This window comes from Microcaecilia unicolor, chromosome 10 (genome assembly GCF_901765095.1).
Source record: "Microcaecilia unicolor chromosome 10, aMicUni1.1, whole genome shotgun sequence".
Lineage (NCBI taxonomy): Eukaryota > Metazoa > Chordata > Amphibia > Gymnophiona > Siphonopidae > Microcaecilia > Microcaecilia unicolor.
The window spans coordinates 79,752,392-79,767,385 of record NC_044040.1 but is presented as its reverse complement, the minus strand read 5'-3'; the positions used below and the strand labels follow the sequence as shown (position 1 = coordinate 79,767,385).

Sequence of the window (14,994 nt, the reverse complement as noted above, 5' to 3'; positions counted from 1 at the left end):
CCTGCCCTGCCCTTCCCTCCTGCTCCCAAACATGTCCAGCGAACAATGTCCTTCGCCCCCACCCTCCCCTCCCGCTCCCATCTGTTTTTTAAATTACCTCTGTCGAAGCCCGCGCTATTTAAAGCCCTGCTGCGTGCAGGCCCTCTCTCCAGGCTTCCCCCTGCTTGCTTCGGTGATGTTCGTGCCCTTAGTCCCGCCTTCGCGGAAAAAGGAAATGACGTCAGAAGGCGGGACTAAGGGGTGCGAATGTCACCGAAGCAAGCAGGGGAAGCCTGGAGAGACGGCCAGCACGCAGCAGGGCTTTAAATAGCGGTTTTGACAGAGGTAATTTAAAAAGTCAGATGGGAGCGGCAGCGGGAGGGTGGGGGCGAAGGACATCGTTTACCATGTTTCGGAGCGGCAGGGGAGGTAAGCATGGCCTGTGATGGCGCCCTCCTGCCATGCTTACCTCCCCTAATGGAGCCGGCTCGCCCCCAACAACAACCGGCTCGCAAGAGCTGTCAAAATTTAACAAGCGGCACTTGCGAGCCGGACAGAGCTGGCTCCAGCACACCACTGTTTCCAACCCCTGACGCAGGCATCACTGTTGCCGAAACACGGCCGTGTCAGGTCATCTCACTTGAACTGTTTTATGCTAGCTGGAATAAAGATTACTTGATTCTGGAAGTTGACTGCATCTCTTCACTTTTTTTGTTCATAAGAATGAAAGTAACAAACATACACATATAGAGCTTTTGAATGAAGGCAGATAAGGTACTCTATTATATATGTGTATGTATGTACTTATGTATCTATATGCATGTTTATATATCCATTTATATCTATACATGTGTAGGAGTGGCCTAGTGGTTAGGGTGGTGGACTTTGGTCCTGGGGAACTGAGGAACTGAGTTAAATTCCCACTTCAGGCACAGGCAGCTCCTTGTGACTCTGGGCAAGTCACTTAACCCTCCATTGCCCCATGTAAGCTGCATTGAACCTGCCATGAGTGGGAAAGCACAGGGTACAAATGTAACAAAAACAAAACAAAAAAAAAATATATATATATATAACAGTGCATTTTATACATAAAACGGTTTTATTCAGAAAATCTTACTCTATAGGAAAAATCATAGGGATCATCCTATGTCTCGCTATGTAGAAAAATGTCTATGCTGTAATATTTGGTGCAGAAAGGGGTCAAATACTTTTTTGCACAGGTATTAGTGAAGGAGCAAACATTATGGTGTGCAATGTTTGGGCATTCCTGCTCAATTTGTATGTTTCAATGAATTGTTAAGTGAACAGAATCACAGAAGATTACCATACAGCCAATTAAACTCATCCAAAGCAACAGTCCAACCTTAACAAACCCCTTCTCCGAGACCCTTTGTCTATGCTTTCTGATAGTGTCCTCTAAGAATATATAAGTACATAAGCCAGTGCTTTTTTTGTAGAAAAAAGGTGTCGGTACTCATTGTGGGCGGGGGGTCACCACATATGGCTCCACCCCTATGATAGCCACAGCCCTTATACCAGCCATGGCGCATATAAACACATCATTGAAAATATTATACTAGTGTAGGAGAAAAAAATGTGATTTTTTTTCATTATAAATAATTTCTGTAAGCTGTTACAGCTCCAGTATACCCAGTGCAAAATAAGACAGCAGATCTAAATTCTCAAATTGGACATATTTCAAACACTAAAATGATTTTTTCTACCTTTGTTGTCTGGTGACTTTGTTTTTCTATCCATATTGGTCCCAGTCTCTGATTCTGCTGCTTTCTATCTGTTCCCTTAACTCCATTTCCAGGGCTTCCTTTCCATTTATTTCTTTACTTTCCTCCTTCCTTCTTCATTTCTTGCCATACATCCATAAGTAAAAGCTGGTCCTCCTCCATGGAATTGACTGGAGGAGGTATAACGTTGATCCAACTTTTGCCTATATTCTCCATCCATGTGCAGTTTTTTTCCTCTCTTCCCTTTCCCTCATCTCCATCCATGTGCATCTTCTTCTTTTTTCTTTCCTCCCCTCCATCCATGTCCGGTACTTCTCCTCTCTCCTCCCCTCCATCCATGTCCAGCACTTCTCCTCTCTCTTTCTTCCCCTCCACCCATGTCCAGCATTTCTCCTCTCTTCCCTCCCTGTATCCATATAAAGCAATAATTCTCTCTCCCCTCTCCTCCATCCAAGTCCAGCATTTCTCTCTCCCCACCAACCCCTCCATCCATCCATGTCCAGCAATTGTCCTCTCCATCCATTTCCAGCATTTCTCCACTCTTCCCTGCCCTCCCATCCATATGCATCTCCTTCCTCTCTTCCCTCCCCTCCATCCATGTCCAGCATGTCTCCTCTCTCCTCTCCCATGTCCAGCAATTCTCCTCTGTCTCCTGTCCTCCCCTGCCATCCATGTCCAATGATTCTCCTCTCTCATCCATGTCCGATTCTCCCCTGCCCTCCCCTTCCATCCATGTCCAGCGAGTCTCTCTTCCCTGACCTCACCTCCCATCCATGTCCAGTATGTCTCCTCCTGCCCTCCCATCCCATCCAGTGATTCTTCTCTGCCCCTGTTCTCCCCTGCCATCCATGTCCAGCAATTCTCCTCTCTCCCCTGCCCTCCCCTCCATGTCCAGCAATTCTCTCTTCCCTGCCCTCCCCTCCATGTCCAGTGATTCTCCTCTCCCCTGCCCTGCCCTCCCATCCATATCCAGCAATTCTCTCCTCTCCATGTCCAGCAATTCTCTCTTCTCTGCCCTCCCCTCCCATCCATGTCCAGCAATTCTCTTCCCTGCTCTCCCCTCCCATCCATGTCCAGTGACTCTCCTCTCTCCCCCGCCCTGCCCTCCCATTGATGTCCAGCAATTCTTTCCTGCCCTCCCCTCCATGTCCAGCGATTCTCCTCTCTCCCCTCCATGTCCAGCAATTCTCTCTTCCCTGCCCTCCCATCGATATCCAGCAATCCTCTCTTCCCTGCCCTCCCCTCCCCATGTCCAGTGATTCTCCTTTCTTCCCTGCCCTCTCCTCCCATCGATATCCAGCGATTCTCCTCTCCCCTGCCCTCCCCTCTCCCATGTCCAGCGATTCTTTCCCCAGCCCATCCTTCACCCAGCCCGTCCTCCTTCTCCACTGCCCTCCAGCGAAGCAATAGAAAGGCTGCCAGCATCGGACTCAGCAGCGCGAACGGTGCAGCGATTGAGAGAGGCTGGCAGCGTCGGAGCTTCCCTCTGCGAGTCCCGCCTATGCAGAAGCAGGAAGTTGAAACAACATAGGCGGGACTCGCAGAGGAAAGCTCCGACACAGCCAGCCTCTCTCAATCGCTGCCTGTACCGTTCGCGCTGCAGAGTCCAATGTAGTAGTAAGTAGGGGAGTGAGAGGAAAGGTGCAGGACTCGCTGGGGGGGGGGGGGGGGGGGGGAAGGTGCTGGTACGTCGTACCGATGCATACCAGCACAAAAAAAGCACTGATATGAGCATCACCACACTGGGACAGACCTAAGGTCCATAAAGCCTAGTATCCTGTTTCCAACAGTGGCTAATCCAGGTCACAAGTACCCGACAAGATCCCAAAAGAGTTAAATAGATGTCATGCTGCTTATCCCAGGAATAAGCAGTGAAATTTCTCAGTCCATTTTAGTAATACTTTACGGACTTCTCTTTTAGGAACTTGTCCAAACCTTTTTATAACCCTGTTAACTGCTTTTACCACATGATCTGGCAATGAATTCCAGAGCTTAATTATACATTGTATGAAGAAATATTTTCTCCAATTTGTTTTAAATGTAGTGCTTAGTAGCTTAATTGCAGGCACCCTAGTCCTTGTATTTTTGGAAAGAGTAAACAAGTGATTTATATCTACCTGTTCCACCCCACTCAGGATTTTATAGACCTCTATCATATCTCTCCTCAGCCTTCTCCTCTCTCTTCTCCAAACTGAAGAGCCATAGCCTTTTAGCCTTTCCTCATAGAAGAGTCATTCCATTCTATCATTTTCATTGCCTTTTGCTGTATCTTTTCTAATTCCACTATACCCCTTTTGAGATGCGGTGACTAAAATTGAACACAACATTTGAGTGCGATCGCACTGTGGGGCAATACAAAGGCTCTATAATATTCTCATTCCTAATAATTTCTATATTCTATTTGCTTTCTTAGCTGCTGCTGCACACTGAGCAGAGTGTTTCAATGTATAATCAATGATAACACCTAAATCCTTTTTGCTGGGTAGTGACAACTTATGTGGAACCTTGCATCATATATCTATAGTTTGGATTCCTCTTCCTTACATGCATCACTTTGTAATTGCTTGCACTAAATGTGATCTGCAATTTGGATGCCCAATCTCCTAGTCTCATAAGATTCTCTTGCAATTTTTCACAATACTCTTGTGATTTAACAACTTTGAATAACTTTGTGTCACCAGCAAATTTGATCACCTCACTTGTTATTCCTTTTCCAGATCATTTAAAAAGCATCAGTTCCAGCACAGACCCCTGGAGAACCCCATTATTTACTCTTCTCCATTGAAAATTCTGACCATTTAACCCTATTCTCTGTTTTTATTTTTTTAATTCTTTTAACCAGTTCTTAATCCACAATAAGACACAATATCCTATCCCATGACTCTTTAATTTCCTCAGGAGTCACTCATGAGGTACTCTGTCAAATGCCTTCTGAAAATCTAGATACACAATATGAACCAGCTCACCTCTATTTATATGTTTATTTACCCCTTCAAAGAAACATAGCAAATTGGTGAGGCAAGATTTCCCTTGGCTAAATCTATGTTTGCTTTGTCCTATTAAGCCATGCCTATGAATACGCTTAGTAATTTTGTTCGTTATAATAGTTTCTACCATTTTGCCTGGCACCAATGTCAGGCTCACTGGTCTCTAATTTCCCAACCTTTTAAAAAATTGGTGTTATGTTGGCCACTCTCCAATCTTCTAGTACCACAGTTGATTTTAAATATAAATTACAAATTAGTATACCATCCAGTCCAAGTGATTTGCTACTTTTTAGCTTGTCAAATTGCCCCATTTCATCTTCCAGGTTTACAGAGATTTGTTTCAGTTCCTCCAACTTATTACCATATACCAATTCTGCCATGAGTATCTCCCCCACACCTTTCTCAGTAGACTGAAACAAAGAATGTCTCTCTGCTATGGCCTTGTCCTCCCTGAGTACACCTTTTACCCCTCAATCATCTATTTGTTCAACTAATTCTTTCAGTTTTGTGTGTTTTTGTCTCCAAGGCAAGCTTCTTTTCAAATACTCTTTTTATCTTCCTTATCACTGCTTTGCATTTGACTTGCCATTCCTTATGCTGTTTCCTATTACCTTCAACTGGATCCTTCCATTTTCTGAAGGAAGTTCTTGTAGCTCTGATAGCCTCCTTCACCACACCTTTTAACCATGTTGGCTGCCCTTTGGCCTTTTTTATGTGGAATATATCTAGTCTGGGCTGCCAGGATGGTAATTTTTGAATATCTACGCCTAATGTAAAATTTAGACCTTTGCAGCTGCTCCTCTAAGTTTTTTTTTTTTTTGGTGGGGGCCATTTTCCTCATTTTATCATGGTCTCCTTTTTGAAACTTAAAGGCTAACATATTGGATTTCCTATGTATACTTACTCCAATTATTATCAAATTTAATCACAAATGATCACTGTTGTCAAGTGGTCCTAGTATCTTGGAGGAGTAGCCTAATGGTTAGTGTAGTGAGCTGGGGAACTGGGTTCAATTCCCACTGAGGCTCATTACGTTCCTGGGCAATTCACTTAACCCTCCATTGCCACAGGCACTAAAACTTGGGTTTAAATAGTACAAACTCATCTAGGTTTCAAGTTGTCTGCATATGTTAGTAAAGCTCAGTGAAAGGCAGTGGGGGATAGAAGTGAGGTGACAGTAATATTTTAAGTGTCATAGGCCTTATATCTGATAGTGGATGAGAAAGCTAATGTTTCTATTGAGTCATTCTGTGTGAGTCCCAAAGTGTTTGATCATTTTAATTTCAAAGATCTTCCACTCCTGTGTGTTCATGAAGGATCCTTTAAGCACTTATGTTGTAATGTCAGTAAGGAGGGATCTTCCTAATATGCAGTCATTCATTTTTTTCTATAATAATTTATGTTGTGTCTATGAAGAATGTCCTCAATTTTTGGCTGGTTTCTCCAATGTAGCATCCCTCTTGCATTGGATCATGTATAGTACATTCATAGAGAAGCATGAATGTGAGACTTTGATTTTGAATTTCTTTCCCATATGGATAGCAGTAAGATTCTGTGATATGTTCTTGCACAGCTTTCATCATGATTGTCCTGCAGGGTTCTGTGCCATTTTCTTTTTGGAGTTCTGTTTGGCATTTACTTTTTACAGGTTTTAGTTTCAGGTTAACCCTTTAGTGTCCAATGTTCCCATCAATCTGTTCCCATATGGCTTATTACGGGAACATTGGACACTAAAGGGTTAAGTGGTTAGTGGAAAGATAGAATGGGAGGGGGGTGCTGCATGGGAAATACTTCTTTTAGTATTCATCCTCCAGAAATAAGGGTTGAAGATCTTGTATAATTTTCCTTAGGTTTTCTATATGTTACTATAAGTGGTACACATTCCATTACATTGTAGTAGGTTTTCCCTAGGTGTTTTGAGTGCAGATGCAATTTTCTTGCAGATGATTTTGGACTGATAAGCTTTTGTTTAAAGGATTCTGTTAGAGCTTGAAGGGGTTCATTCCTGTCTTGTGGGTCAGAACAAATGTGGCGTTATCTGTAGCTTGGCTGTTATCCATTACTTAAGATACAGAAACCTAGGAACCTTGATAGACCGATTATATCTGATAGTGACACACTCACTGACAAAATAAGGGAGTATTAGAAGAGATCCTCAAGCTATTAGTAAAAAAGACAAATAGATTCTTGTAAAATGCTACAGATTTTCTCCACAAATTAAAGAATATCAAAAAGCGACCATCTGACAATCTCCTTGTCATGATGGATGTAGAATCACTGTACAGTAACATCCCCCATGCAGATGGCATAGCAGCATGTTACAAATTCCTAAACACAACTTCTCTGGACTATGACTACACAGCAAACACTGCTGCAAAACTAACTGAATTCATCCTAATCCACAACTATTTTAGCTTCAATAACGACATTTATTTACAGATTATGGAAACAGCTATAGGCATCAGAATGGCACTACAGTATGCCAACCTTTTTATGACAGAATTAGAGAATTCATTCCTAAATTGCTGCCACAACCAACCTTTCATATATTACCGGTACATAGATGATATCGTCATAGTTTAGACCAAAGGAGAAGACAACCTTAAAACATTCCTTTACAACTCTTTCAATGCATCCCATTCTACAGACTCAAAATGGATTATTCCATGGAAATCAGCAACATTTTAGACACTACAGTCACAATCTGCAGTTGCTGCTTATGAACACCAGAATGCAGGAAACTCACAGATGCAGCTATCGTCACAGCTCCAGTTTCCATCCTCCAGACATTAAACCAAGGTTTATAAAATTACCCTCTAGAAGGCAAGCATTATTCTGCAGGTCCTAAAAAGAAAATATTGCCGCTTTTTGTTACCTTCACATTTGTAGCCAGTGTTTTTGTTTTGGAAGGTTTGACATTAGTTTCACTCTAGATAGCAGTGTCAGCTGCAGTTATAGACAACTATAAAAATATAAAATCCTGCTATAACAAACTATGTACAACTCGGTGAAAAAAAAAATATTACAGTGAAAGTTAGCAAAACCAAAAATGAAGGTGAAGTATAATACATTTGGAATTTTTTCTTCATATTTAATTGAACTTAAAAAATCATTATGGCACTGTGTTGTTGCCCATTTCCCTTTTGCTATAGCAGCTAATTGCAGTTTGACTGCTGTTACAGTAAGCATGTAACCATAAGTATGAAAAACAATGTCAAAGATGACACATTTTGTTAAGTAAAAATAAGAGTGTAAGATCAGTAAATAAGTACATTTTGTAAGCATTTAACATCATTAAAAAGATTTAAATAATAAATGCAACTTTCATATAGAACTATATCATTTATTATACATATAAGTATATCTGATCCCTTTGTTTATAAAGGCTGGTAACAGATTATATGGAATGTTACAGTACCAATTTGTATAAAATTTTAGTACAATGGTGTACTTAAAAGGGTGTAAAATACCAGCCTTTTAAATTTAACTGAACTGAAATACTTTAATTGCATAAGCACATACACCGCACACTGTACATAAGCCCACTTTCATTCACCACCTCAAGAGACTGTAGCAAGTGCATTAGATTACTGGTTCCAGCTGGTCAGCTTCATTTATTAAAAGGCTTATGTTGCTACTCCATTGTATTCATGAGTTACTGAACTCTTGTTAGTACACTTTAAAAAACTTGTACAATCCAGAAGCGATGTTCTTCCCAGCGAGACCCAAATATTTTTGGGAGTTGGAGAAAGGGATAAATTCCACTCTTTCTTCACATTGCACATTTCATCTGGTCAGGATTCTCCATTCTGTACATTGGATGGTGGTGGATGCATGAAGTCTTTAAAGGGAACTAATGCTTCTTTAAGTGCAGAGCAAACTTCCGAGGATGAGCAGGTGATACATTCCACTAATGTTGGATAAAGGGCAATTATCTGGGCCCAAGTGTTATCATCCACTGTAATAAAAAATGCATATAAGAAAAAATTCTTTATACATTTTGAAAATCTTAAAATGTGAGATTCTCCAAACAAATAAAGCTAGAAAAGGTGTCTTTTTTTATAAAATAAAACAAGTTGCATAATAACAGAACAGAAACCTTCTGGTATATTAACTTTCAAAACTCTAGAAAAGGACCCTTAGCAACATATCTAACAAACCTTTTAAGATGCTCCAATTTAAGATATTAACATTGCCTTGATCTGAAATATTAATACATTTTCAAGTGTAACAATAATTTCCAGGAATGTAAGACAATATAGGGATTCATGAGTAGCACAGTCTACCACTGATAGCTAAAGCAGTATGATTGAAAACAAAATCAGACTATAAACAGCTATGATGTACCTAACAAATGACAGTATATTAAAATCAAGCAAATACATGAAAGACAAATCCAAATTTTAGTCTAATTACTGACCTACTATACATACTAAAAGAGGAACCCCACTTAAAGATTTCCCCCCTATATATTCATGTATTCTACAAAAGGCTCTGCTTTGGCAAAGCCTTTTGTAAAATATCAGGGGAACTGTGAATGCCCTGACTTGGATGTTCCAATGCCACCCCTGACATGCTATGTGAAAATGGAATATCATATGTTATTTGATATACGATAGCAGGAACAGATCTTAGCTACAATGAGTCTTTTACAATAAAGTTATTTATATATATATATATATATATATATATATATATATATATATACACACACTACAAATTTATGTGATGAGCTTTAATTTGAGGGGAGATGCAAGTGGTTAAAAATTAGGGACCCTTTTACTTAAGTGCAGTTTTACACTTACTGCACTTTAGCAGCAAAAATCAAAACACAAAGTCCAAAGGCTATGAGGCGATTGTCAGGGATATGTCTAACATGTCCTTTGCAATTACAATACTGAAATGTTCTTTACCATGGGTTAGGAAAATTTACAATTAGTGCAAATGCACTTACCCATGGATTCTAAAGGTAGGCGCCTACATTTAAGTGTGCAGAGCAGATGCATGTGCAAATTAATGAGTTAACGAGGTGTCAACAATCAATTACTGATGTTTATTGGCACTATTTTGGATTTGTGTCTGCATCTGTCTGCACACTATTCTATAACACTGCATGCCTAAATTGTCTTGCGCACAACCCAAAAGGGGGCATGGTCATGGGAAGGGGATGGATGAGTCAAGGGCACTCTGAGGTTTTTGCAACTACATTCAAAGCGGTTTACATATATTCAGGTACTTATTTTTTGTACCAGGGGCAATGGAGGGTTAAGTGACTTGCCCAGAGTCATAAGGAGCTGCAGTGGGAATCAAACTCAGTTCCCCAGGATCAAAGTCCACTGCACTAACCACTAGGCTACTCCTCCACAAGATCTCATAATCCTTACTTTCCTTCTTTGGTACAGAAATATGACTACTAACCTGTGACAAGGCAGTTTTCAAAATGCTTTTGATCACATTACAATGTGTACAGACCTATTTGAAGTTTTAACTGTGCTGCTAATCTAACCTTTCTTTTTCCTTCTCTTGCCCTCTGTCAACTACATGCTGTCTCCCTCTTGAAAAAGGCGTAATGATGTTTTTATGTTCAGGCTAAGGGAATGAAAACACACACTAATGGGTACTGCAGTTAGTGCACAGGGCAAAGCAAAAAAAAAGTAACTCCCTTTCTCAGCAACTGCTTCTAATTTCAATGTGAAATTTTACAGCTTTATTTGTTGTTACTATCTACATTTATGTGCTGAGTAGAATGAGATTATCTTTAAATACAGCGAAGTTTCAGACTTCTTAGTGTGACCACCCAGCGATTAGTTCAGAAAGGTTTTCTCTGGTTTCATTGTATTCGCTCTGTCTGTAGATATCTTGATTTTTCTTCCATGCATTTAATATCTCTAGACTGGACTACTGTAACACTGTTTGTGCCAGTATCTCTTTGGTTCAGCTTTGACGCCTTTGAACTCTTCAAAATTCAGCAATACATCTGTTATTTCAGGCTAAGAAATACGATCATGTCATATTTGCACTGGCTGCTTGTAAAATTCCGAATCTGGTTCAAAATTCTATCACTCATAAGGTGTTGCACACAGGATCCCCTCTTTACCTTTCCTCACTGGTTAATCCATATACCCCGACTGTTCCTTGGATGCTGACTGATTGGGGTTCCATCATCATTGAAATCTGTTCATTATGAAACCACCAGATCCTCAACATTTTACTATTTGGCACCAGCTCTCTAGAATAATTATCTCCCCTGTGACATTAGAGCTGAATTTTTCTGGTCAAGATTTAAATCACTATTAAAAGGTCACTATTTCCAGCAGGCGTTTAATTTACCCAACACTTAAATGTCGCCCTACACAGCCTGTGCGACCTCTTGGAGATACAGCCCTTAGTATTATTTTTTAATGCCTATATAAGATACGAGTGTGTGTTCTTTCCTGTTTTCATTGGAGTTGTTTTCCATTTTATTTAAAATTTATTGTTTGTAAACCACTTTGATCTTTTGTTAGTAAAGTTGGTTTCTCTGAGGACAAGCAGGCTTATTAATTCTCACAAGTGGGTGACGCCAACCCGCAGTGCCCGGTCCAGGACATATAATGAGTATAATTAGAGCTATATGGAGCATGAAACATGCTTCACCACGCATATCTTCCCGCCCGCCACGAGAACACTATCTCCTCAGTTCTTTTTCTACCAATGAGGAGAGGGTGTGTTTTTTTACCGTCTCCTCAAAACACTCGGTCCTAAAGAGCTTTTCATGCATTTCGGTGATTTGTTTCATCCAGAATTGTGTTCCCAGTTGTGGAACTTCCCTCCTTTGTCTTTCCCTTATATTTTTAGTTTATTTTGCCCGGTTTAAAGTTTCCTCTCTTTTTCGTCTTCATTCAGCCACTTTTAGGCCTTGTCTTTGGCTAGGAATTTCCCTTCATTTTTTGCCATGCCTTGCCCCTTTTTCAGGCACCATCACTTCATTTAATTTAGCCAAGGAAGTTTTTCCTTCCATGTCCATGAAGGTTCCCAGTAGCTTTAAGTGCTGTACCCCGTGCAATAGGATGATCTCTGGGAAGGACACCCATTCTTGGTGTCTACAGTGTCTTGGGTCCGACTATAGCCCCATTAACTGTGTTCTCTGTCTTCTATTGAAGAAGAGGACCCAGATTTCCAGAAAGGCTCAACAAAAGAAGGTATTTGGAGCAAAGTCTGGTTTCTCGACTTCGGCATCAACATTGAGCATTGCACTGGCATTGGGAGCTTCCATAAGCATGGCTGCTGCTAGACCCTTAGACACTGGGATCAGTGAAGCATTGAGTGGGTCTCCACCTGCCTCGAGGTTGCCTGCTGTGCAGGGTCCCCAGGACCATCCATCGCCGGACCCGACCCCGAGGCGATGTGTGGAATAGACATCATATTCATCGGAACCAAGGAGCCTCGGTGACATGCTTCGGGCGAAGGCCAAGAAACATAGTCATCGGTCTCCCTTGATGCATGGTGTGGGGAGCTCTGGGGTGTTGAAGGATTTGGCCCCTGAGAAGCGTCAATGCTGGGAGGACCACTCCCCCTCCATACAGGTCTCCCAACATCAAGATTAGTCTCCCGCATTGACCCCAGCAGCTCTGCAACCTGCACTTGAACCAGCACCTCAGCCTTTCCCAGTGTTGGCCTTCGATGAGCGCATCCGGGCCTTGCTACCTGAGCTGCTGGATGGCCTGATACAATGGTGTGCATTGGCATCGGAGGTGCTTGTGCCTATCCTGCCTACAGCTGTGACTCCGCTTAGCCTTCAGCCTGCGGTGTGGTCTCAGACACCAATGCTGTATTCGGCTCTGGAGTAGACTGCCACCCAAGCTGGCACTCCCTCGACATCGGTGGAAGAAGCTTCACTGCAGTTGAGGCGGGAATCGACTTCTCAACATCATTCTTGAGGGCATGGTTCCTCCACATCGAGGTAGGTTTAGTCTCTACACTTCCATTAGGAGGTATTGTCTGACACCAAAGAGGAGCGCTCATGGGATTGAGGAGGATCCAAGGTATTTTTTCTCGGATGAGTCCTATGGAATTCCCTCTGAACCCTCCCCTCCACCTGAAAATAGAAAGTCTCCTCCAGAGAGCCTTTCATTCCATTCTTTTGTTAAGGAAATGGCTGATGCTATTCCATTTCCTTTGGAAGTGGAGGACGAGCCAAGAGCCAAGATGCTCGAGGTCCTGGACTACATGTCTCCTCCTAGGGAGGCTGTGACTGTCTTGCTTCACGAGGTACTCCAGGAAGTCCTCGTTAGGAACTGGGAGTCCCCTCTGTCAGTCCCGGTCATGCCTAAGAAGATTGACACCCAGTATCGGATCCACAGTGCACCTGGTTTTGATAAGCCTCAGCTGCTTCACAATTCCATGGTGGTGGAATCTGCTCTCAAAAGAGCCAGGAGTTCCAAGGACTATGCCTCAGCACCCACAGGTAGAGAAGATAGAACCCTGGATTCTTTTGGGAGGAAGATGTACCAGGCTTCAATGCTCATCTCCCAAGTACAATTCTACCAGCACTTCACAAGCATCCACTTGCGAAACTCGGTGCGCAAGTTGTTGGACATTCCCTCCAGAACAGGCCGAGTTACTTCATCAGTTGGTCAAGCAATAGAAGGCGTGTCGAAAGTTCTTGGCCAGGGACATTTACTACACTTTTGATGTGGCATCCAAGATCTCTGCTCAGAGTATAGTAATGTGCAGACTCTCATGTCTGCGTGTTTCTGACTTGGAACATTCTGTTCAGTAGAGGTTGGCGGATACCCCATGCCAGAGGGGATAACCTTTTTGGACAGAAGGTTGAAGAGGTCCAAGACCAAATCAAAAAACATACCGATACCATCTCTTCTTTCTCCCACAGGGTACCTTCTACATCTGCCTCCACAGCTAGGAAGACTTTTGGCAAACCAAGGAGGAGTACCTATTATTATCAGAGATATAGATACAACCCCTCGGCTCACCAGCCTTTTCAGGCTCAGCCCCAGCGCGCTCGTTCACATCAAAGTTCCTGCTGCTCCCCAGTCAAAGCAAGGGACGAGCTTTTGACTGGCTCCAGCAGAGCATAGCCACAGTAAAAGTGTACGTCCTAGACGACTTGCCGGTCGGGGGGAGGCTGAAGATTTTCCATGAAAGGTGGCTCCTTATAACCACCGACCGGTGGGTTCTTCAAATAGCCTGTCTGGGATACGCACTCAGTTGGTATCAAAAACCTCCAAATTGCCCACCGAGAGCTCATTACTTCAGCTCTCTGCATCAGCTGGTACTTGCAGAGGAACTCTCTGCCCTTCTGAAGGTCCATGTGGTCAAACCCATTCCACCAGGGGAAGAAGGGCAGAGATTCTATTCTAGGTACTTCCTTGTGCAAAAGAAAACAGGGGGGATGTGTCCCATCCTAAACCTAAGAGCCCTGATCAAATTCCTAGTCCGAGAAAAGTTCAGGATGGTTTCTCTGGGCACCCTTCTCCCAATGATTCAGAAAAATGATTGGCTATGTTCTCTGGACTTAAAGGATGCATATACTCACATCCAGATACTTCCAGCCCACCGGAATTATCTTCGATTTTGACTGGGAACACATCACTTTCAGTACAGTGTGTTGCCTTTTGGTCTCACATCAGTTCCCAGGGTCTTCACCAAATGCTTAGCGGTAGCTACAGCACACTGCGCAGACTGGGAGTCCATGTGTTCCCATATCTCGATGATTAGCTGGTGAATAGCACCTCATCGGATGGAGCTCAGGAGTCAATGCAAGTGACAATTCTGATGTTTTAAACTACCCCAAGTCCCATTTTCACCGTGTTCAGAGATTGGAATTCATAGGAGCCCTGCTCGATACATAGAAGGTTTGAGCCAACCTTCCGGAGATGAGATCATACACTCTTGCTGCACTTGCTTCCAAGATTCAAGTCTTAAAGTAAATCACAGCTCGGCAGATGTTGAGATTGTTAGGACACATGCCTTCTGCAGTGTATGTTACACCCATGACACGTCTTCACATGAGATCAGCTCAATGGACCCTGGCTTCTCAGTGGTCTTAAGCCATGGGAAGTTTGGAAGATGCCATCCAGGTGTCCCTAGAGCTTGTACGCTCTCTTCAGTGGTGGACCATTTGATCCAATTTGACTCTGGGACTTCCATTCCAAATTCCTCAGTCACAAAAAGTGCTGCAATGGATGCATCTCTCCTGGGATGGGGAGGGCCAATGTAGATGGGCTTCACACCCAAGATGTTTGGTCCACCCAGGAAACAAATCTTCAGATCAATCTCCTGGAGTT

At 42.6% G+C, this 14,994-nt stretch overlaps 1 protein-coding gene across 1 annotated transcript in view; it reads right to left on the bottom strand.

Moving 5' to 3' along the window:
* Positions 1-7,165: 7,165 nt before the first annotated feature.
* MON2 (MON2 homolog, regulator of endosome-to-Golgi trafficking) overlaps positions 7,166-14,994 on the bottom strand; it is a 461,654-nt gene continuing 453,825 nt past the window's right edge. The window contains 1 exon segment of the mRNA XM_030215834.1: positions 7,166-8,666. Coding sequence (XP_030071694.1) covers positions 8,503-8,666 — 164 coding nt within the window. The 3' untranslated portion in view covers positions 7,166-8,502.